The sequence below is a fragment of the Thunnus maccoyii genome, chromosome 17 (assembly GCF_910596095.1).
Source record: "Thunnus maccoyii chromosome 17, fThuMac1.1, whole genome shotgun sequence".
In the NCBI taxonomy this organism is placed as follows: domain Eukaryota; kingdom Metazoa; phylum Chordata; class Actinopteri; order Scombriformes; family Scombridae; genus Thunnus; species Thunnus maccoyii.
The window spans coordinates 7,347,221-7,371,904 of record NC_056549.1 but is presented as its reverse complement, the minus strand read 5'-3'; the positions used below and the strand labels follow the sequence as shown (position 1 = coordinate 7,371,904).

General features: G+C 39.2%; 1 protein-coding gene across 1 annotated transcript in view; it reads left to right on the top strand.

Annotated features, from left to right (window-relative positions):
• The window catches only part of myo6a (myosin VIa), a 168,968-nt gene that overhangs the window by 19,396 nt on the left and 124,888 nt on the right, over nucleotides 1–24,684 (top strand). Inside the window, exons 2-9 of the mRNA XM_042391332.1 lie at nucleotides 8,212–8,346; nucleotides 16,314–16,383; nucleotides 16,711–16,784; nucleotides 18,681–18,810; nucleotides 20,710–20,815; nucleotides 21,732–21,787; nucleotides 21,878–21,975; nucleotides 22,511–22,675. Coding sequence (XP_042247266.1) covers nucleotides 8,230–8,346; nucleotides 16,314–16,383; nucleotides 16,711–16,784; nucleotides 18,681–18,810; nucleotides 20,710–20,815; nucleotides 21,732–21,787; nucleotides 21,878–21,975; nucleotides 22,511–22,675 — 816 coding nt within the window. The 5' untranslated portion in view covers nucleotides 8,212–8,229. The remainder of the gene's footprint in view (nucleotides 1–8,211; nucleotides 8,347–16,313; nucleotides 16,384–16,710; nucleotides 16,785–18,680; nucleotides 18,811–20,709; nucleotides 20,816–21,731; nucleotides 21,788–21,877; nucleotides 21,976–22,510; nucleotides 22,676–24,684) is intronic.

Sequence of the window (24,684 nt, the reverse complement as noted above, 5' to 3'; positions counted from 1 at the left end):
AGTCACCTCTCACGGCCGCATGGTGCCATCTCTAATGTTAATGCACATTTGATGATGGTTTTCATAACCGTCTCTGTAATCATCCGTAATCCTCGTCGTCCCCTATCATATTCTGGAGCCCCGGAATATAAATATAGACCTGGAAATATGCAGAATATGTCCCCATCTTCAGATGAGAAACAGCAGGGACCACAAACAAAATATAAAACATAAATAAATAAAAGTCTTTATCAGCAGATGGATGTTTCTCAGTGGATGACTTCAGTGTTAATGTATTTTCACAGCTTCATTGTGTGAGATTTATGTTGTTTAAAGTGAGGAATGGTGACCTGAAGGTGTTTTTGGAAGGTTTTAAATGCACTTGACTGTTTTATTAAGGCCTTTTCTGCCTCCACTTACTGTGTTCATTCACTGTCTTAAAAGCAATTTAGTGAAAACCCTGTTAGCATAATGCTTGTGTGTGTCTGCCGGACCGCTAACGCTCTCCGAGTCTGATTATTGCATGGGGAATCGTCTGCAGATATTCACTTCTCAGCTGCGTCTCTCATTTCTCACCTCACCGAGGATGTTAATGGAAAACAATGTTCCAGAGGACTTGATTTATTTTAGCTCTGAAGCCTTACTTGCAGGATTTTCATATTTAGGGCAGTGGCTGAAAATAGATGAGTTTTGCACCCTTTTAGTTTAAGGCTTTGGTTAAAAAAAAAAAGCATTAATGTGATGATGATGATGATGATGAGTGCTGCCATTAGCTGACTGTTGTTGCTACTTTGTGGTTTGTGAATTAGCTGCTTTAGACCGGAGGGATCAGCCGACTCCACAGCTGGAGGTTTGTTGGTGAAACCAGAAATGATTGGTTGAGACTTTGGGGTCTAAATTTAGCTGCAGTGAGTCACGTGTTTACTTTAGTGTGCAGCAGGTTTTTAAAGTTTAAAGGCAGAAATTTAAAGGTATTATTGAGAGCAGTCAGTGAACATTATAGCAATTAAAACAAATACATTAATTAAAAAAATGCACAGTATGGAGAAGATTTTGTATCATCAATAATCTTTCAAATTCCACCAAGATACAGTCGTGTAAATTATAGCTGAAACAATGAATCAGTTGATCAATAACTTGATAATTGAATAATCGTTTCAGTCATTTCTGCAGCAAAAATAACAAAATTTCACAGTCAGATGTTACTATTTGATGCTTTTGTCATATATGAAAATAATAAAGTACTTTGAAGTTTTTTCAACACTTTAGAATATATTGAACTGAGGTTTTAGGAAATTGTAACAGCATTTTTCACTTTTTTCTGATAATAAGATTCATTAATTAATAACAAAAATAATTGTCAGTTGCAGCGCTAATGTTTTAATAGTGTCTGTGTTTTAATTGTGCCTTGTCGAGGGACTGCAGATGAAAATTAGCTGTAAGCTAAATCTGTTAACATTTTTGTTAGATACTGTATATTCTCCCTTACACATAAAAAAACTAAATAAACAACTAAATAATGTAAATCAGGGTTGAAATATTATTCACAACCATTTTGTTTAATCGTTTAAGTCATTTATGAAACAGAAATGACAAACATTATCTGCTTCCAGCTTCTCAAAAATGAGGATTTGCTACTTTTCTCAAAATTTAAACTATTTTTCATTTGGTTTTGGTCTGTTGGTTGAACATTAAAAAGGGATTTGAAGTCATCATGTTGGGCTCTGGGAAGTTGTGACGACTGTTTTCACCAATGTCAGATATTTTATTGTTTAAACAATGAATTGAGACTCTCAAGAAAAAGAAGGACACAACAGGTGGTGATGTCAGCCGCTTGGAGCTTGTGAGGGATACGGCTGGTTTTATTTTATCTTTTTGTTATTATCAACGAATCTCCTAAAGACTCTAAAACCAACAACTGGAAATAGTTTATAATAATAAGAATATTAAATAAGCCTCATGCTTTTTCTAGCAGCAAAATCATTAAGTGGAATAAACCACATCATAACCCCGATGATACTTTCACCTTCCATCAAAGCAAAGAGTTTTTATTGGTGTTGCTCAACCCAGTTCAACAGCTCAGGAGGTGCTTACATCATATCCTGTGTGCTGGTAGAAGATGTTGAGTGTATCAGTGATGTGTGTGGGCTGAATCGAGAGGTTACAACAGGTCTCGTCTTGCCTTCTTGCTTTTCACAAACCAGCCTGCAGCCGTTCTGTATCAAATACACTTAACCTGATTACCAGTGTTGTGGAGAAATGCTGAAATTCTTCTATATATATTTGAGACTGATGTTGAAATCCATTCAGCACTCTCAGTCAGATTGTCCTGCAGCAGCACTGCAGACATTTTTAGTCATGAATGTTTCCAGTGGGAGTTTTTAATGTTCTCATTAACCTGCTGCACTACACTGGGCCAGATTGTGTAAGTGACATTATTAAACTTCCCCCTCCACCCAAAAACATGTCTCCTCCCTCACTGTAAAAGTCCATTCTCAGTGTTTGTTCACCAGAGGCTTCAAGTTTCGACATCACACTTGTGTAAGTTGCATACTGGACCATGATTAGCTCCAAATGAGTTGTGACGTCACAAATCCTGCTCGTAGGTACACGTGTTAAAAGTTTCCTCCTTCAGCAGATGAATGTGAAAATAGAGGACAACATCCAGCACCATATCGGATACAAGTTATGATTCAGTTGATTCAGTTGTTTTTCTTTTATTGTTGTTTATACTCAAACGTCATGGTCACCAGTTTAAAAGACTCCACTGATTCAGCATTGCAATAAAAGAATGATCAAAACTGATGTCGCAGAGATATCACATTATTTAATAAAGGCATTCTTCTTCCTTGTCAAAACCTGGCGCCTACATTACCCAAAATGCAACTCGACCGCCCAAAGTTGGAAAATCGTTGGAGTTCCCCTTTAAACATGACTTTTTTATTTCCGATTTCCGAACACTTTACACACATACGTTTCACACACACCCATCACTGATAAAGCAGTATTGACTTGCTTCCCGCCACTGAGTTAGAAGATTGATTTCTCCTTAAATGGCCCTTTTTTTTATATCACAGAGTAATACGGTCTGGTGATTTGTAACACTGGGTAACATTTTTACAGCCCTGACAATATGTTACCAGCAACCTTTGATCTACATTTAGTCATCCTGCCTTCAGGCCTCAGACGTCCCCGAATCAGGTTGCAGCTACGCAGTGTTCAGGCGCTCGTAGTGCTCAGGAGGTGAACATGTAATTCTCCTTTACATGCACACAATGTCTCACAAAAATCTTTCCATTAACCATAAAATATGTTGTATGCCATGTGTAGATGTTGTCACTGGGTTTTGCAGAATTTGTGATAGGGAAGTGGTTACCAAACTTCTAAACACCTTTTTTTTTAGTCACTAAAAAGTGGAATTTCTTTTTATTGAAATCTACACAAACCTTTTAGATACAGGGTAATGATAAGAGCAGGAACATTTAACAGAACCTCTGATGTTTGTTTTTGCTGTGCTTGAACCTGTGACCTGTTAGCTACAGGGCAGATTCTCTGACCTCAACACAAAAACATCCACACAGTGTCATCAGACATGTAGTTTCTTTTATAGTATCATCACAAATACAAATGAAATATGCATCACACTTCTTGGAAGCGTCTATATTTCTGCTTATTTATCTCGTTACATATATTTCGTTGTCAAAGGCCTGCATACTAAACAACATAACATTATTAATTTGTTTGTTTCCTCAATACAGCCTCTTATGAGAAATATTATTCCTACTCCAAACTGACAGAACGGCCTACATGAGTCTCCTATTTTACCTGTGAGACTTGTGTTTTAAAGCTGTGCATCATTTGTGATGTGAAAACATCAGATTTCCACACAGAGAAATAAAAAAAGTGTCCCTCCTGGTCACAGTTCAGATATAAAAATCAAAGTGTAACACGGAGCATCTCTCCTGCTGGCTGCTGAAGAGTCGATCCCACTGGACAGTAGAGGAGGAGACGCTGGTACACGTCTGTTTAAACGACCGACTTCACTGCATTTAAGAGCGGAGCTGACAACTCAGCAGGAAACACAGTCGCTATGTGTCATGCTGTCCTCCGTTTCCATCACAGTTATGTATTCAGCTCATTTAGACACAAAAATCTGTAAAGGTTTGCAGCCTGTCATGTTGTGAGTTACAACATGTATAATGACGTGGCTAAAAAAAAAAGGCAGCGAGCCAACTCGGGGGGGTTTGTCAACTGTTGCATCGACTCAGCAACTTTTAGGGGCTCTTTTGAATACAATACAAGCATATTGAATGAAGGGTTAACACTGAGAATTGTACCAGCGGTGACATTTTATAGTTGAGTAATAAACTTTTCACTACTCTCTGGTGGGCAAAACTTATCTCTGGCATCAGCTGACATGCTGGTCTGCAATGGACTAATATCTGCTGTTATATCAGTAGATTATCCTTCTCTCTCTCTCTTGTCCTCTCTCACAATACAAACATGAAAAACTAGTTTTGCTGTGTATGTGTATGGACAAAGTTGCAAACAAATGAAATGCACCATTGAAAAATACTTGTACGTCAAATGCCAATAAATTCAGGCGTTTATATACATGAACAACAAAAAATAGATCCAGTGAGTGAAGATAGCAGAGCCATTACAATGTCCATTAGACATTTACGATCCTCCGGTTACATAACTGGCTCCGCAGGGATCAAGCTGCTCTACTCACCTCAGCACATAAAGGACACAACTGTACTCAGACGATTATGGTTTAATTTCCCTAACTGAATTTGATAGCCTCTTAGTGCAGCGCTCAGTGTTGGACAGTGCCGCACTGTCGAGGTCATTATTGAAAAATCTTGTGCTGTTATTGAGTTTGCAGTTTGGCTGATGTAAAGGGAGAGCCGCTGTGTGTTGTAAGGAGCTTCATGTCGGCCACAGATGAGTGGATGGAAACTGTAAGAGACATCTTGTTTTAAAGCTGAATCACAGAATGTGACTTTAATATTGACTCAGGGTTTAAGAAGCTGAACCACAAAACGTCCCCAGTTCAAGTCCAGCTGGGGACTTTTGTTGCATGTTATTCCACTTATCTCTCCCCTCGTTTCCTTTCATCTCCCTATTGTCAGAATCTCCAATAAATGCATAAAAATGCCCCAAAATATGTTAAAAAATAGTGAAACGAGTGACTTTATTAATACGTAAGTAAAATGTCTAGTTTAGTTTGACCAGGTTTCTGTGCCTGGTTGTGCTGTTAATGTCAACAGTCAACATGCAAACTACAGACCCAAACTAAACTTTGATTATATTGCATATTATATTGCACCAGCATAATGCTCAGACATGTCTTTTTTTGGCTGGACCGCAACAGTGGAGCCAGGCCTACACACAGGAATGTCTGTGACTGATTGAGTCGCTGAGTGATGAAGTTGCACCATTGGTCGGCCGGCCAAGCATTGGAGTCTCTCCATTGGCTGTTGCTCTGTCAAAATGTTTTCTATTACGTCCTCAGGGGGCGTGTACAGCGGTTCCACTGACTGCAGCTCATTCCTGAATTTATTGAACGTTTAGAGCGCCCTGCAGCCGAGCCAGGAGGTGCCCTACCTCGGTCTGCACCTGGACTCCCACGCCGTGATTGCACGACTGTTGGAGGAGCGTGTGGAGGCGTTGCTGCGGCTGCTGACCCAGCGCGTGAGGTTTGTGGCCTCGGTGCCAGTGGGGGAGCGTCATGTCGCTCCTCAGGGTGATGTCGGGCAGCTCACCCGGTGTTGCGCCTGGGGCTGCTGCACATGAGAAACCTCCAACGTTGGTTTGCGCAGCTCCAGCTGCATCCGCTTCAGCACTCAATGCGCCGGAAGGCATGAGGCAGAACGCACAGTTAAAGCAGCCCAAATAACAATCACTGCATTTATAACTTTTTTTTTTTTTTACTCAAATGTAGCTTAATCATGTCATGTGATTTGCTACTTCAGTAAACTTTAACAACAAGTATTACTGGGACCACTACAGAAAATTGCAGATGAACATTTAATATCCAGGAATTCACATTTTCAACACTACCACTGACTATCCCTGAAACAAATTGGCCACAATTTCACACATAGACCATACACGGTTCAACTATATACTAGGTTTTGACGTAGTCTTGTTCGTGACTTGGGTAGTCTATAAAACCTGTAAAAGAACATGAGATACAGCATCATCTGGAGCCTCACACAGTTCATCCTGAATACTAAATGATCTATAAGCTGGACTCGGCACTGTGTGTATGTAAATACTGTCTGGTCCAGGGGGTTGGTAACTTGTTTTTCCTGTTTTCTCACACATGCTGGTAGTTTGTGGTCTGCTTATGTTCATGGAAAGAGTTGAGGTGGGAAGTAATGAAGTACAGCTTCAGGACTGTGGTTACCTTAACATTTCTTTACCTGAATATGTTTAGAGTCTGGTCTGTAGCAGGGCTGCCACTAACAATCCATTAATCTGCAGGTTATTTTCTTGGTTGTTTTGTCTGTAATGTCTGAAAATAGCTAAAAATGCTGTAATAGTTTCTTAGACCTCATGTTGATGTAAAGATATTTAAGTTCACTATCATGTATGACATGGAAAAGCTTATAAATCTTCACATTTGAGAAGCTACAACCAGCAGTTTTTTGTGTTTTTGCTTAAAAAAATGACTGAAATGATTATTCAATTATCAAAATAGTTGCTAATTAACTTTCTGTCAATTGACTAATCGATTCATCAAGTAATTGTTGCAGTTCTAGTCTGTAGTATAATTGCCCAAGTAGATGAATCAATCACGCTAGTGGTGTGAGTTTAGGGACGTTGATCGGTCCACCACTTTGTTCCAGACTGAAATATCAAGCCAAGAAACTTTGTACAAACATTTGTGTTCCCCAGATGATTAATCATAAAGACTGGTGATTCCCTGGCTTTTCCTCTATCGCCACCTACAGGTCAGATTTGTCTTTTATCAATTGGAAAATCTCAACATCTATCTGATGGATTGGTGCAGTTTTTTGAACAGATGTTTATTGTTTCTGAAGATTGAATCCTGTTGACTTTGGTGATCCTCTGATTTTTCCTTTAGTGCCACCATGAGGTTCACATTTGTGGTTTTCAGTGAAATAGTTTAACAACTATTGGATAAATTACCATGAACTCTGCTACACACATTCCTGTCCTCCTCAGGATGAACTGTAATAACTTTGGTGGTCACTTAAGTTTTCCTTTGTCTGACCCAAACCTGAAGATATTGAATTAACAAAGATATAAAAAGGGAAAAGCAGCAAATCCTCACATTGAAGATGGAAGCAGAAAATGATTAATGAGAGTTGAGGATTTTTGTTGATGTACCAATTGATGAATCAACATATCATTTCAGCACTAGTAAAATTTGCAGCCAAGTTAATAAATTCTTGAGTATTTCAACATGCTTTGACTTTTGCTTTATCATCAGTTACATATCCCTGTAGTGTTTTTCATTAGTTAATTAAATATAGTTTTTTTTTCTCTTGGTTGAGATGAAATTTAAAGCAGTAAATGACCTCAACTAGAATATTTCCCTTTTATTTCCCTGCCCTGTACATCAGCAGAGGCTCAGAGGATCAGAGGTCAGACTGAGGGGGAAAGGTCCTCAGACTGTAACGACATTATCAGAGTAACACGATCAGCTGCTGCTTTGACTCAGTAACACTGTAATTGGTTTGTTGGCTTCCACAAAGCCCCTCGAGAGCTCAGAGAACATGTGAGTGGATAGTTTGTGTGTAAGCCACAGATTAAGGATGGCTTCTTTTTTTTTGAATTAATCTCTAAACTTAAGAGACCACATCACAACTTTATTTTACTTATTGCTCTTCAACATCCTTGCTACTCCAGAATCACTGACTCTACCTTTAATTGTAACCAAGATTCAAGAGATTAAAGCAAGTTAAAACACTTTGGACTGGAGTTTTTTGGGGTTTTTTTTAACTGTCTTTCCTGTTTGACATTAAAAAAAACTTTGGGATTTGATTAGTGCCACATTTGGAGAGAAAAAATAAGAATCTGCTTTGAGTTACTAAGAAGACAAATATGTTTAGTTGGTATTTCAATCAAACACCCACCGTCTATTTCAAATTTTTAAAAAAAGACACAGAAATTGTAGTTTTTAAGTGACTGAAGTGGTTGTACTGTATACAGTGAAGAAAACACACCTCTGACTGTTGGTTGTGTCATGTTTTCCAGAGCCCTCAGAGCGGTGCGATGGAGGATGGGAAGCCGGTGTGGGCGCCCCACCCAACGGACGGGTTCCAGCTGGGAACCATAGTGGACATCGGAGCTGACAGCCTCACCATCGAACCTCTCAAACAGAAAGGAAAGGTGAGCGAGCAAAATGCTTACAGATGCAACTACTGCTGCGGTTTTAACTGAGGGATTTCTGATTCGTCTAATTGCTTTTTGGATGAATTAAGTTTGGCTTTATTGTGGTGTGTCAGAACTTTTTAAGGATGGTTTTACAATTTTTTCAAGTGTGTCTTCAAACAACAGTCAGGTGTCCATATGAACAGTGAAAGAGGTTTTTCCTCGCTGTAATCATTCCTCCTGTTCATACCGGCTATTAAAAGATCCCCTTCAAATGTGCTTTCAATGTAAGTGATGGGGGATAAACAGTCATTTTGCGCAAAAATGCATTTAAAAGTTGATGTGAAGCTTATATGAGGCTTCAGCAGTCTGAGTTAGTCATATCAAATGGATATCTGCCACATTTACAGTCTTTTTAGCATCAAATTCCCTCTTTGTGTTTCCTCGGACAGCGTTTCCCTGTTGAGCTGAGGTGGAAGTATAGTAACAAAAAGAGGGACGTTGGCACTAAAAAGACTGTAACGTTGAAAGATATCTACTTGATTTGACTCATTTGGACGACTGAAGCTTCATATTAGCTTCAGATAAAGTTATAAAATACATTTCTGCACAGAAGGAGGACTGTGGATTTTATCCTCCAATCACTTACATTGTAAGTTCATTACTTCTAATGGCCAGCATGAACAGGAGGAATGATTACAGCAAGAAAAACATGTTTCAGTGTTTATTTTGGCACCTGACTGTTGTTTTAAGACAAACTTGGAAAAACTGTGAAGCCGTCCTTTAAGTTAAAGAACCTCCAGAGACAATTTTTGCTAATAAATTGTTGTCATTACTCTTCCTGAAATCTCTCAGAGCTTTAGTTTCCTGCCAGGCCTTTTACCCGATCTACCTAAAGTATGTTAATGATTTAACATGTCACTTAATCTCTGGTGGAGGAGGCCACAGTTCCTGAAGCAATAAAACATCATTTACTTACTGACTCACCTTTACTGCCTGCAGGTCTAATGTGGCTCAAGTACAAAATTAATCAGCGGCGTTTGAAGTCAAGTCGCTCTTCACAGCAAGACAAACAGGCTTTCCTCGATATCTCCTCCCCATTCACTGTTAATTCACTTTTCCGCTGGATGAGATGCCGTATCGCTCTCACCAAAGCTTTTAATGTCACTGAGAGCCCGTCGCCGCGGTAACTCCTAAAGCTTTGTGTCTGACTGGGTAATCTTTACCCGGAAGGCCTCTATGACTGAGTGTTCCCTTTCAAAGAGCCTCCTCGCTAATTCTATTTACTGTCGGCCTATAAAACACATGTCTGTCACTGTTTAATGGGAACACGGTTCTCAGGACAGAAAGTGAATGTGCACTCTGTGTGGTGTCCATCACATGTGGAACATTTTCCTATTTATCCTAAATTTTTTTACCTGTGGTGGTTGTTGCACAAGTCAGTCTTCATGCATTTGTCCTGAAAGTATCAGGCACTATTTCTTCATCTGTCCTGCCAACCCTGTCTCATAAAAGTTACATTCATATGTGACTAAATTACAACAGCAAATAGTTTTATTAGAAATGTAATGCTGCTGAATTACATTTTCTCTCAGCATGATAAGGAAATTTTGTTAATTAATGTATTTGGCAAGTTGCAAAAATGTTGACACTGAACGTCTGAGTGAAATGTTCACAAACAGCTTGCCTTGTTGTTTTTCCCACCAAAATATCTGATCTTGCAGTACAGTATCCGCTAGAGGAAACTACAGCGCTATTAAACTTTTTTATGGTTGTATTTAGAGTCTGGCAGCACTTGGTTAAGGTTAGAGAAAGATTGTGGTTTTGGTTTAATACAGAAAAAAGTCCAAAAACACCCCCCATCCACCCTAACCCTAACCCTAACCCTAACCCTGGCCCTAACCCTAACCCTAACCCTAACCCTGTCCCTAACCTTAACCGTAACCCTGGCCCTAACCCTGGCCCTAACCCTAACCCTGGCCCTAACCTTAACCCTAACCCAAACCCTGTCCCTAACCCTGGCCCTAACCCTAACCCAAACCCTGGCCCTAACCCTAACCCTAACCCTGGCCCTAACCTTAACCCTAACCCTGGCCCTAACCCTAACCCTGTCCCTAACCCTGGCCCTAACCCTAACCCTAACCCTAACCCTGTCCCTAACCTTAACCATAACCCTGGCCCTAACCCTAACCCTAACCCTGGCCCTAACCCTAACCCTGGCCCTAACCCTAACCCTAACCCAAACCCTGTCCCTAACCCTAACCCAAACCCTGGCCCTAACCCTGGCCCTAACCCTAACCCTAACCCTAACCCTGGCCCTAACCCTAACCCTAACCCTAACCCTGTCCCTAACCTTAACCCTAACCCTGGCCCTAACCCTGGCCCTAACCCTAACCCTAACCCTGGCCCTAACCCAAACCCTGTCCCTAACCCTGGCCCTAACCCTAACCCAAACCCTGGCCCTAACCCTAACCCAAACCCTAACCCTGGCCCTAACCCTAACCCTAACCCTGGCCCTAACCTTAACCCTAACCCTGGCCCTAACCCTGGCCCTAACCTTAACCCTAACCCTGGCCCTAACCCTGGCCCTAACCCTAACCTCCTCGGACTTCATGTTTGTTAACGCAACATAATTGGGAAAATAATTTAGTTGAATATGAATGTAATTTCTAGGAGGCAGGTTTGCAGCTTGAAGAGCAGCAGTTATTCTGCAATGATGTAGTCACCTTTACAGTTTTTATAACCTCCTGTGCTGCACATGTTCACCTCAGTATCCAGAAATATTTAGTCCACCTGTTTTCTAGTTACCATGGCTCTGATCTTTGCACTTCACGTGAATGGTACTATATATAAATTTAACTGAGCGTCTTGGATTTTAAAGGTATTTTGCACAGAGATCCGGTGTTTTGAGCATCAAATATTCATCCCCTGTAGGTTTGAAAGGTGGCTCTGAAAAATGTATCTTGCTCCTTCACAGAGGACAGCAGGTGTTGTCTGCTTGGATCCACAAAAATGGATTTTACAGAGGCTAGAAGTCCCGAAAATGAAGATTAGAAATTGTGCATACAAATTATTATATTCTGTGAACAACATAATATCTTGTGCAGATGTGCAGTGCATATCTTTGCAGTAAAAACTGACATACAGTTTGCATCTAATGAGGGACACATTCGTGCTATTACACACTGCAGGCCTGCTCATCTCCAAAAAGGTGCTAATACAAAGCATTTTTAATAACTTATGTGTCTTAACTGATGTATTTTATATATTCATTTTATATATTTCACATTCTGGTTAAAGTTTTGACTAAGCTGAGATGTTTTATCAGGTGCAGGTCTGTTATTTATATTAGCATTCTCTCCATTCATGTGTCTACTTGTTCTTCGTCCTGACAATGACTCAGCCAAAATGCTGCAGGCATATAAACAGACCACTCTCTCAGGTGAAGATAAATTTGTCATAGCAACGCTGAAGTTCCAGTCTAAGCGTTCAAAATCAAAATCAAGTCACATGTTGGTTTTTATCCCTTAAGATCTGACTTTCTACTTCGGTTACATGTCGCTTACATCAGTACTGATGAAACAAGATTGCATGGAGCCTTTTTGCTTACATGATCTCATTCTTTTGCCCTGAGTTTTGTCTCCAAGGAACTGGCAGAACCAAACCAACCACCAAACTTTAAATTTCTATAGAGCTGTGATGATTAGGTGATTAATCAATAAGTTCATTGACAGACAGTTAATTGCCAACTATCTTTGGGTTGTAGACTGTTGGTCGAGACAAAACAAGACATTTGAGGATGTCACCTTCAGGCTACTTGCAGCCCTTGATCTTATATTGCCCTCAACAATTTATTCCTACAAAATAAAATGCTTTACAGTAGTTTATAGAAATTTAAGGCTGCAACTGACAATCATTTCATTATCGATTAATCTGTATTTTCTTGATTAGTTTACTGTCATAGAGGACAAACAAACCCAGAAAATATTCACATTTGAGAAGCTGGAATTGGAGAACTTGGCAATTTTCTTCTTCTGCAATTATCAAAATAGTTGGCGATTAATTTAATAGTTGGCAAATATTATATTAATCAATAAATCATTGCAAGTCTAATAAGATCCAAGATGAAGTGCTGCCTGAGAGGTTCAGTTCAGGGTAAAAACAGTTAAAAAAAAACATCAGATCTGTGTGACATTTAAAGGAAATAAAACCGACTGATGGATCTGTGGAGTGAACATTGCTTCAGAAACAGGGTCACGTGTAGCCCTCAGATCTGTTGTCACAGTGAGTTTTTCCGGGCCGCAGCAGAGGCCTGTAACAGTCAGAGTCAGAACAATGTCCGGTCTGTCCTGCTGCAGCCAGTTTGTGCCAGTGTCTGACGATGTGTTCACTCGCTGGCAGGCCTCCTGAGATGGACGTCAGGGGAAAGACAGAGAGCATGATACCCTGTCATACTATCAGCTACAATGGTTTGACTCTTTGTCCCGTAGTTTCAATAAATCTCAGCGGGCATCCGCCTCCATGATGGTGATGGAGAGAGAGAGGTTTTTAAAAAGATGTAGGGAAAGAGAAGAGATTATGCAACAGGTATTTAAAGTTGTCTGTAATATAGTGACTAGTATACCCTTCTAGGAGGAATTATAATGCCAACAGCTATTTGAAGCAAAAGAGACTGAATGAATACGCAACTAACAATTATTTTCATTATTGATTAATCTGCAGATTATTTTCTCAACTAATTGTTTTCTCTATGAAATCAAAAAATATTGAAAAATGCCCTTTATATAATCACCCAGAGTCCAAGATGATGTCTTCAAATGTCTTGTTTTGTCCGGTTAACACTCCAAAACATCAAAGATAATCAGTTTACTACAGTGTAAAACAGAGAAAAGCATCATATTGTCACATTTGAGAAGCTGGAATCAGCAAGTATTTGGCATTTTTGCTTAAAAAAATGACTAAACGATTATTGGATTATTAAAATAGATGACGATTAATATTCTGTTGATCGACTAAATAATTAATCGACTGATCATTGCGGCTCTACTGGAGTTAAATATCACGTCTGTACAGTCGGTACATTTGCTGTTTGGGGCAAATCAACACAGACTGCACAAACACTCTAGCGGTCAAATGTGTTTTGCTTTCTGTCTGAACAAAGCTTTAACTTGGAACAACTGAGGACATATGAGCTGTAGGAGGGGATCAAACCAGGGACCTTCTGGTTACACTATGATCTCTGCACTCAGTCACCACTTTGTTGGTGTTGACAGGCCGAACAGTGTTTAGCTTCTATTTTTTCTCTCAGATTATTGGCCTTGCATCACCTCCCCCCCTACACCTCCACCTCCTCTTTCTTCCCGTTTTCTCCTCTCTATTCTCCTCATGTTGCGCAGCTCTGTGGAATCCAGCCAGTTTGGGCTGAGAATGTGGAACATGCCACCACTGGAAAGAATGAATCGACTGTACGTCACCTTGGCACGGCAGCCTCGGTGTTCTGAAGGCCTGCACTGCCTCTGTAATTGGACAGATTAGATGACTTGGCCCTGCAGGGAGAGCCTGTTTGAGCTGGCAGTGATTGGCCTGCCGATCACAGAAATACAACACCGACATCCCCCTATACCCCCCCCCCCTCAAAACAATGAGGTCACATGTGTCCTCCTAAACCCTCCTGTATTAGTTCAACATGGTTGGTTTTAGCTTTAAAGAATGTAAAAATGTGCAGTGAGCTAAAGCCTCATAGCGTTTAGAGGGAAAGTAAACTACAGATGGAACAGCGAAGCAGAGAACAACATTTGTACCTCAAGGGGTCAATTTGCGTTAATTGTTACATGTAAACTAATCATGTAATTTCTGAGCACTTATCCTGGAAATGATAAAATATAAACAAAGCACAAAAAGTAAGGAAATGTGTGTTTGGTAGATTATTTCTTTGTTGTAACAATGCTTCTTGGCAATAAATCTTATACCGTTGGAAAGCCTGTTTATTTCCCTTTTAAATGGTGCCACATTTGTAAGGAACCTGCATTTGTGGGATGAGCAGCAGAGCTGAGAATGTGGGTCGCCCCAATGAAAAATATGGTTGAAGAATGGGATGCCATCCCACAGCAGGTTGTGACCAGGTTGGTGACTCAGCATGAGGAGGAGGTGCCAGGCTGTTGTGGCTGTGTATGGTTCTTCCACATGCTACGGAGGCTCCTGTTTGTTAAATGAATAAATTGTTAAATTGCCAATATGTCTTGTTTCTTCAATTATCCAATCCACCAAACACTAAACAAGAGTCAATGGCAGAATAAGCTGTTTGGCATTGGCAGAGAAGATTTGGCAAATTTTTCATGGGCACAACCCACATACTCAGCTCTGCTGCTCATCCCACAAATGCATGTTCCTTACAAATATGGCACCATTTAAAAATAAACAGGCTTTCCAACGGTATAAGATTTATTGCCAAGAAGCATTGTTACAACAAAGAAATAATCTACCAAACACAAATTTCCTTACTTTTTGTGCTAAGTTTAGAATGATCAGCTATGACATTTATTTATGACTTCTGCCTTAACGAACGAACTGATGAAGTGAGAGTGAATGTGAATGACTAATCTATAGGTGGGTTTTCAATTTGCACATGAATAAACGTGAGTGGAAACACTGGAAATTTGAAAAAAAAAAAAAAAAAATTGAAATATTGGACGAAGTGGGAAAGTTGATGTATCGATAAAAGCAAAATGCGACTAAGTACAATCCGCCCTGCTGCTGGAGAGACAAAATATGACGTTTTTTACTGTCAGCTCACTGTCTGTATAACCAACACAGGCCTGTTATCAAAACACTTCCAAAAGCAAGAAGCTGTGATGTCAGCTGTTCTGTCCATCATGATCTCCATCACGTTTTCCATCGCTTCAGCTCTGACTGTCACTCTATTAATTACGTCATCGCATTGCACCATCTTCTTCTTTATGTAGTTAGCTGCACTCGATAGGAGAATCAGCGTCACCAACTGTTTACTTCAACTCATTAATATTCGCAAAACAGAAGTGGATGAAAACACACATTAACTGGCAGTTTCTTTTATCGATTTTCTGACATTTCTGGTTAAAATTTGGATGGAAACCTGATTTATAATCTGTGGATGGATAGTGGCTGTAATTAGAGATGCTGGCAGTTGTTTTGTGAGTTTTATTCGGGATTGACGTGTGAGTTTATGGGACTGTTAATAATGCAGAGTGGTTGCACTCTGCTGTGACTGTCCTCAGTGTCTCAGTCAGCACGCTCTCTCTGTCCAGCCTCCCCTTCACTCTGATCCTGTTTCCTTCTGCCTCCAAATAATTCATCAGGCCTTCATGCACTGAGCTGCAGGTCGGAGACCGGAGAAGCTGGAGAGATGGTTACAAAACAAGATCAAACTTTAAATAATACCAGAACAGTAAGAAATAGATTTCTAAAAATGCAAACATATGAAAAGATAATATTCAGGATTGACGAAATAACTGATGGAACAAAAGTTTTGAAACAAGTATGTAGCTTCAGAAAAACTAATGCAGTGTGGAATAAAAAAGGTGTTTTCCATCATAATTATATATGATATGATTTAATAAATGGTGCTTTTTCCTCTTTATCTTTCTAACATTCACAAAACCTCATTTCCTGAATTGAGAAGCTGTTCCGATGTTCGTGTTTCTCGTTGTTGGTGTGATTGTATTTAATCTGATGTTTATATACTTTTATAAAAGTTATATATGTCTATAAATGAACATGGAGGCTTATCTCACCCTGAGAAGGTTTGTAAACTAAGTAGGAAATTAAATGTTTGAGTAAAATCATTAGTGGGCGTTATTGTCCACTAGATCAATGGACTTAATTCCTCAGCTGACAAATAACTCCGACTTGATCCAGTATGTTGGCGCCTGAAGATATTGTGTTCACATACGATTTTCGATTTAATGATTCATAAACTCAATTTCTTCTCTTTTTTTTTTTCTCTACAGACATTTTTGGCTCCCATCAACCAGGTCTTCCCTGCAGAGGACGATGTCAACAAACATGTGGAGGATAACTGTAAGATTTATCACTCGATTTCTTTCTAATATATCTCTCTCTATCTGGCTCCTGTTTGTGACTGTTACAACTCATTGTCTAGTTGCTGAATGTGATTATTTTGTTAGTTAAAGGTAAAGTCTAGTTTTCTTCTCAAATGTTAGTCTGCTCTGAGGAAGATTTTCATATCTTGTTAGAAATTGTAGCTGCAGTAGAGAAGTGTCCCACTAATTGAGGCCTGTCTTGATTTGTTACTTGTAGTATTTCTATGATGAAGTTTTATTATCAGACAGGTTGTGTTTTGCATTAAGTGCTTCAGTAACTTCTCGTCCTTTTTGTGTCTCGCAGGTTCTTTGATGTACTTGAATGAAGCCACTCTGCTCAACAACGTTCGAGTGAGATACAGCAAAGACAAAATTTATGTAAGTACTGATTAAGACTGCTCAAACATTTTATTAATTATCTGTGATTCCTCCACAATATGTTCAGTTCCCTTGAATTGAAGTTTACAAAATTTGAAACTTGAAATGATGCATCTTGTGCCACTTGTAATCATCATCTCTACATTGATGAGGGTCAGTAGAGTCACAGAAATAAGCCACTGTTTCTATCAAAAATAAATAGTACAAAATAAATAAAAGATTGAGGTCCATAAAAGAAAACAATTTCAAAGACATTTCCAGAGTCCTCTAAGACCTTTGACACCGCTAGTACAAAAATAACTAAAGGAGCATTTCAACATTTTAGCTACTACAGTATTCACATGAAAATCACAAAATATATCTGATCTAGTCTTGATATGGCTCTTACACACATATTGCTATATTGATACTGTACATATTGTTTTATTATCATTATGACTCAGATATCCTTGGAAAGTTGCTTTTAATATGACAATATTATTGTTGAGGGGATTGATATTTTGCTTTTTCCCCCTTTTTTGGTGTTTGTGTATTTGTTCTTTTGGAGGGATAAAAACATGAAGAAGATAAGAAAAAAAAACCCCACAGCAAAACTCGGGCTATGTAATATTCCACAATAGGAATACTGTACATAATGAACAGGAGGGTTAATCGGGACTGAGCAGCTCCTTTTTGTTCCAGGGGCCTTTAAGATAGAAGTATAAGAGCACACACACACCTAAACACACATGTAAACACAGCAGTGACCTCAGATCTGATCCTTCATAAACTTCATCTTCCTCTGAAGTGACGCAGCTGAAGTTGGCTGTGAATCAGACGCAGTGCACACTGACACCTAGTGGCCGAAGAAGGAAGTGACTGGATTAAAGTCTAACAGCTCCTCCATTGTTTTCATGTCAGAGACATATATTTATTGATAGTTTATTTAGTTCAGCCTCAGTTGAATTTATAGATTTCCTCCAGTATTGACGCCCTGCCGTTGCTTTTCATTGGTCCAGTTAAAGTGATGCAACAGTGAATATCTGAAGGCAAACTCCTGGTAAATACAATGGGGTCATGTGATATTTCTTTAGCTGCATCAATTAGTCAATCGAATGATCTAAATCTTGATATTTTGATAATCAAGCAATCATTAATCTTTTCAAGTAAAAACACCAAATGTTTGACAGCTCCAGGTTCTCAAATGTGAGAATTTGTTGAAAATTGGATATTTTGTCAGACAAAACAAGACATCTGATGATGTCGCCTTGTGTTCTGGGACAATGTGATGGACATTTTCTACATTTTTCTGATGTTTTATGGACAAAGCTGATGAAAATAAACATTAATTGCAGCCCTGGATACTTTCCCAACCACAGGATTTGATGAGGATCACCTGAACGCTCCATGAATTAATCTTCTTGCACACAATAGATCCTGATATTCTCAGAGCTGCCACAGATACTCGGGTTATGTCCTCCAAATTTTGGGCAAAAGAAAGCTGCATTTCTCTGAGCTTGTCAGGTCTTATTTGCCTGTTGTGACACATTTGGTCTAGAAGTGCAGACTCTGTAGGATTCGACGTTTAAATTGTGTTGCAGCTGATGCTTCAGATGGTTTATAGACTGTCTGAAGCTGAGACTAAACTTTGAGTTTTATGGGATAAGACTCACTTTTTCTAAACTACAAAAATGAAATCAGTCGTTGTCACTACATATCAGCACAGAAAGCTTGACATTCTTGCTGCATTGGGATTCTGGGAAATGTAGGAAATCACTAAGGGAAGTGTGTGCAAGTTAAAGAGAAAGTTTGTGTACATACTATAAGAGGTTGTACTTTTCCTGTGTTGTTGCTTTTGTCATACAAAAATGTTTCTAAATGAGTTTTGTTCCTCTTCTTCTTCTTCTCCTCTGCCAGACATTTGTAGCCAACATCCTGATCGCTGTGAACCCGTACTATGACATCCCAAAGCTTTACTCGCCGGAGACCATCAAGCAGTATCACGGCAGGTCGCTGGGCACGCTGCCGCCGCACGTCTACGCCATCGGTGAGCAACGACACACACACTTCCTGCTTCTCAGTTCAAAAACAAAAACTTGTGTTGAGGTTAAAGGCAAGCCTGGTGTTTTTGGTTCTGTGGGTTCAATATATGACCTTCGTGATTCATCTGCTGTATGTTTTAGGCTGCTGACTGTGCCATAAATGGTCGTTGTGTTTATTATGATCAATGTTAACAGTTGAGGTAACAGCACAGCCAGACAAACTGGGTGCAGTTTTTATTTCAATGTTTGACATGTTGCTTCTGTTCCTGCTAAATTCTCTTTGCTGTGAATAGATTGGTCTCTGTTAAAGAGTAACTCCACTCTGAATCACAGATATGAGGAGTTACTGTTGAGTATATATTGATTAATCATCACCAAACACCACAGATTGATATTTTGTTTCACTCGACCCTTTTGTGCAAACCTAGCTGCATCTATATGTAAGAATGGGGTTCGATTCCAGTATTGAATCCACTCATCAAGTCCAGATCTTCTCTAATCCACTTGCTGAATCTTATCAGGTTTACCTTTCAACATTTGCAGTAACTGAAGGCTAAATAACTACAACTTAAATATGTCTAATCACCTCTTGTTGGCTGACAACTAGAAACATGACAGATTTTAGTGGCAGCCTAATTAATCTACACAACCTGTAGATACAATTATCAGCAGCAGCCTGCTGCACTTCAGGAGCTACTGATACCGAATACTGAAGCTCCTGATTCACAACTATAAAGATGATCAGATTAAAATGTTGATATGAATGAAAGTTTAATTGGGAGATTCTTAAAGTAACTTGAAGAGTTTCCTCTCAGTGTAGCGACGGGGTTCGATCGCATTTAATCGAATCCAAACCCTTTTGAATCCCTCACTGATTTTCTGATGAGGTTTACCTTTAAACAATATGCAATATCCTGCTTCAATGTGCAAAACTGGTGCAATATTATTTTCCTTGTCGATTTCATTGGTCTTAATGTGCAGCAAATCTGAGCGCAAGAAAAATTTCCCTAAGAGGACAACAAAGTATATCTTATCTTATCTGAACTATTCCACCAGCGTAGCTGTGCATAATAAAGTGAGTGAATTTGCATGTAAAAAGGCTCAAATAAAAATAACTCAAACATGTCCAACCAGCTACTTTAAACTCAAATTAGAGCTTGAGCTTGACATATCTTTGGTATTTTGAAGACCAGAAACCGCATCTCTAATGGAACCTGCTATCGATCTGGAACCCATCCCTACCTGTATGAACAAAAACATGAGATGTGCTTGTAAACGTCCTCATTGACCCTTAAAACATGAGGCTGTCTACTGATTGATGCCGATTGCACCATCTAAGGTTCAATGTGTAGAATTTAGTGGCATCTAGTGGAACAGACTTTAATATTCATAAGTATGTTTTAATTAGTGTATAATCTCCTGAAAATAAGGATCGAGCCCGTCATGTTTCACTGCATGTCAGTTGTTTTTGGTAGTTTGATTGATTGCAAATTTGTTTGGGAATTTGCACCATTAAAGTATCATCATGTCAAATCTACTGACCTCCCAACCTGCCTTGTTTTTATATTTAAGTGCATATTACCAAACAAATTTGCAATTAATGGAAAGATGTCCAAAGATGTCTGAATTACAATAATTTTACTGTATTAATAGCAAATTTGGTGCCTCCTCTGCTTCATAATCTCATGTTGTAGTTTCTGATCTGTCCACCAGGTGGCAGTCAGCGCTCAGATTTCCCACAGTCCTCTGAACATCACCGTTTCTATCTTCACTTTTGATATTGCGGTGAAAAAAAAGCAGTTTTGGGAGTTTCATATGTGGTGAATATTGGGGTCAGGTTCGTGTCCTTGAGGCAAGAGGAAAGTTTAATCTCACAGCCGCTTCTGTCTTTGTCGCTCGGCCAGCTGATAAGGCGTACAGGGACATGAAGGTCCTGAAGATGAGCCAGTCCATCATCGTCTCAGGGGAGTCTGGTGCCGGGAAGACCGAGAACACCAAGTTTGTACTCAGGTGAGGCTCAAACACACACACAGACAGACAGCCGTCACTCACAGGAACATGTCTGAGGATTACATGTTAGTCGTTCTCTCTTGACAGGTTCTGTTAAAAATGAATGATCTTTTTTTTAAATGAGTCACTTTCTAAACACATATTTTGAACATTTTTAGATGATTTGAATCATGTAAATCCTCGTAGCTGTAACAAGACCTCAACTGTTTCTTTTAGTCAGTTATATTCCATTTATTTACACAAATTATCATTTTTAAAGCATGTTTAATGGAGTATTTCTAAATGATCTAGTCCTCATTGTGGAATCAATATTGAATTAATTGAAACATACATTGCATTATTAAATGTCAACCTGTGAAAACTAATAGAAAACTATTGCTAATGTGATAGAAGGAGGAATTTTTAATGTCCCCGTATCTCTGTGAGAGTCTCAGATTGTTAGACCTAACTGATGAATAAAAATCAGCCTCCAGATTGACATATTTTCTGAGGTGGATTCAAGACTTCCTTTAACCTCCTTTCCGACAGCGGAATAGAGAACGTTGTGTTCCTACTCCCTGAAGGTCGCTCTCTTTCTTCATTCTTAACACAACTTCCTCCGTCTCTCTTTGCGTGAACGACCGAGCGCGGCACCGTGAATGCCTTCGGGGAGAGACTGTATGAAAATGTGCAACGTTTTTTTAAGATTCACGGCATCTCGCTCTTCTCTGTGATTGCAGAGCTTTAACTGCAAACAACAACAACAACCTCAGGAGAGACTTTAAACTCCAAAGTGTTTACAAGGCTTCTGTATTAAATTGTTGCTTTTGTTATGTCCACCTCCAGGACTTTGACACTTAACTCTGCTCAGTTTAAACACAAAATAAACTTGAGTGGAACCCAACTTCATCCTAAATGTATTTATTTTTATGAATAGATACTTGACAACCTCGTACGGGACAGGTCAGGACATAGACGAGAGAATAGTGGAAGGTAAGATTCACTTTTCTGCATCATTGAAGCCCTTTAGTGTTGTGTTTCTATTTGAGTTTCTGACTGTTTTTTCCTTCTCGAATCCTGCAGCGAACCCTTTGTTGGAAGCTTTTGGAAATGCGAAAACGGTCCGGAACAACAACAGCAGCCGCTTCGGAAAGTTTGTGGAGATCCACTTCAACGAGAAGGTACTTTATATTAAAACTAATAACCGCTTGAAACTTCAGAGTTTGTCTCATGAGCTTTTTTTCAGATCACAGTCTTACAGTGTTTTACAAACAATGAAAAGCAATGAATTAAATATGACGCCTAATAGCTATGGTTATTTAGCATAAGCTGTTTATATTCATCTTCATATTTACTTTATGAATATCCCTGAATACATGAATAAACAAAGTATTCCCTGTCTTGTCTCAGAGGCTTACACAACAAAAAAAAACAAACAGTAATGAGCATCCAAGTTATTATCTTCTATTTTGTCTCAGTATGTTTCTGCAGACCTGCATATATACTATAAATCAGTATATTTCCTTTTATTATTCATACACACACATTAATAATTTTTGCATGTATTATATTTCTATTTCCTCCACTTTTAACCATTTTAAAATCTAAAATTTCTGCTATTTTATTTGTATTTCCGTCTCATCCATAGTGGTGTCGTTAGTTGTGACAGTGAGAGCAAATATTAATGTGTTTCCTGTCGTGTGTTTGTGTGGTCAGAACGCCGTGGTGGGCGGCTTCGTGTCGCACTACCTGCTGGAGAAGTCGAGGATCTGCACTCAGAGCTCCGAGGAGAGAAACTACCACATCTTCTACCGACTGTGTGCCGGAGCCTCCGAGGACATCAGGCAGAAGTTCCACCTCAGCTCCCCGGACACGTTCAGGGTATGAGCAGAGCCGGAGCTCCATCTCTCTTATTTCACCTTGTTTGCCATTTTTACTACCGTTATTTACACCCGTTTTTCGCATTCGTGCACTGTGAAAAAGTTATTTATGTGCATGAATTAACAAAAAATGTACCGAAATCGTACAGTCAGGAACAGAAGGAGAAGTTCTTATCCGGCAGGTTTTCCGCTGAACTTCCTCCTCACACAGCTGCACGTTTTCCGCTCTTCTTAAGATTGAAGATTCAAAACTTTATCGCCATTTCAACATAGTTGGTTTGGTGAGGTCACATAAAACAAGAACAAACAAAAATCCCACGTCACAAAATAAAAAACTAATTAAAACAAGTATTTCCATAGAGACGCCATCACAAACCAGTTAACCAGTCGTTATCGATTAATCTGCTGATTATTTTCTCAATTAACTGATGAATAGTTTTGTCTATAAAATATTAGTAAATGGTACAAAAATTATGTTATAGAGTCAAAGATGATGTCTCCAAATGTTGTGTTTTGTCTGACCAACAGTCCAAAACCCAACGATATTCAGTTTACTATCTTGTATGACAAAGAAAAACATGAAATCTTCACGTTTGAGAAGCTGAAACCAGCACATTTCTGATATTTTTGCTTTAAAAAATGCCTCAAACAATTCATTGATCATGAAAATAGTTGCTGATTAATTTTCTTTCGATTGATTAATGGATCGGTCAACTAATCGTTGCAGCTATAGCATATATACCCTTAAAAACAGCACATTAATTAATCAGAAACTTGGCTGTCCTGGTTCTGATACTTGTCAGTCCATCAGAGATGGTTAGTTAGTTGAGAGGAGTCGTGAAGGATCTTGTGGTCTAATGTATAGATTTGATGTAGACGGTGGCTCCTGGCCTCTGATTATGATGCATTTCGTCCAGACGTTACCTGTCTTGTGCTGAAATGTTTCCAGACCACAAACTTTTCGGAGCTTTCTCCAGTATCGTTGTAGCGTTGACCTCCAACTGTAAAGAAGAAGAGACTGTTGCACCCGAGAATTAGTTCTCGCAGCTTCTTTGAACAGAAAATCAGCCCACTCTGCTCAACTTTTATAACAACTACATCATTTATACATTTATTAGAAAGTGGCTTTACTGAGTAATAAGGGATCTGCCCTGGTTTTACTTCTTCAACATTTTTAGTAGATATACAGTATTAAATATTTGCCAGTAGGCATGAAGAAAATTTGTCGGAGTAGAAACATTATTAACTCTCTCGGCTAAAAAAACTGGCTGTAGATTGTAATTTAGTTTCAGAGTTACTGAATGATTCCTCTGAGCGTTATTTCATGTCCCAACATATTATTCCAACACCAAATGAAAGAAGCCCCTCTGTGTCCTTTAGTGTCATGTTGATGAACTTTTGAAGTTCATGAACATGTGAAGGAGAATGTTATGAGGGGCTGATCGTTCTGTCGCAGCAGGTGTTTGTGAGAATGATTTCATCTGTATGTGTGAATTACTGTTTAGTGATGTTTATTTCTTCAGAGGAACACGCTTTCTGTGTGTTTTCATCTGACTGGTGGTGAACAGATGTTCTGAAACATCTGGGCTCTCCACACACGACAGTTGTGTCTCTTATCTGATGAGAGGTGTGATTTCACAAAGATTGTGTCTCTTTATTAATACGACTTCAAGCTGTCTGGTGGTGCTCTGAACATTTTAGTCTGTTAGAGCTCAATCCTCAAACTTGAAGCTCGGCGCAGACTTGGAGTGTTACAATGTGCCGGATTCTGACCTTTGACCTCCTGATGGAGAAGAAAGAGACAAAGACGCCCGCCATTGTGATTCCTGTTTTGTTTAAAAAATTTCACACAAGGAAGGGAGGGATTTAAAGGGGACACAACATGCTTTTTGTGATTTTTCTGTCATTTATATACTCAAAGTTACCTAAACTTCTCCATCAAACTAACGTCAGATTGCTCGCAAGTTAAATAAGTGAGTTTTTTAAACTGTAAATCATGCAAAGATGTTC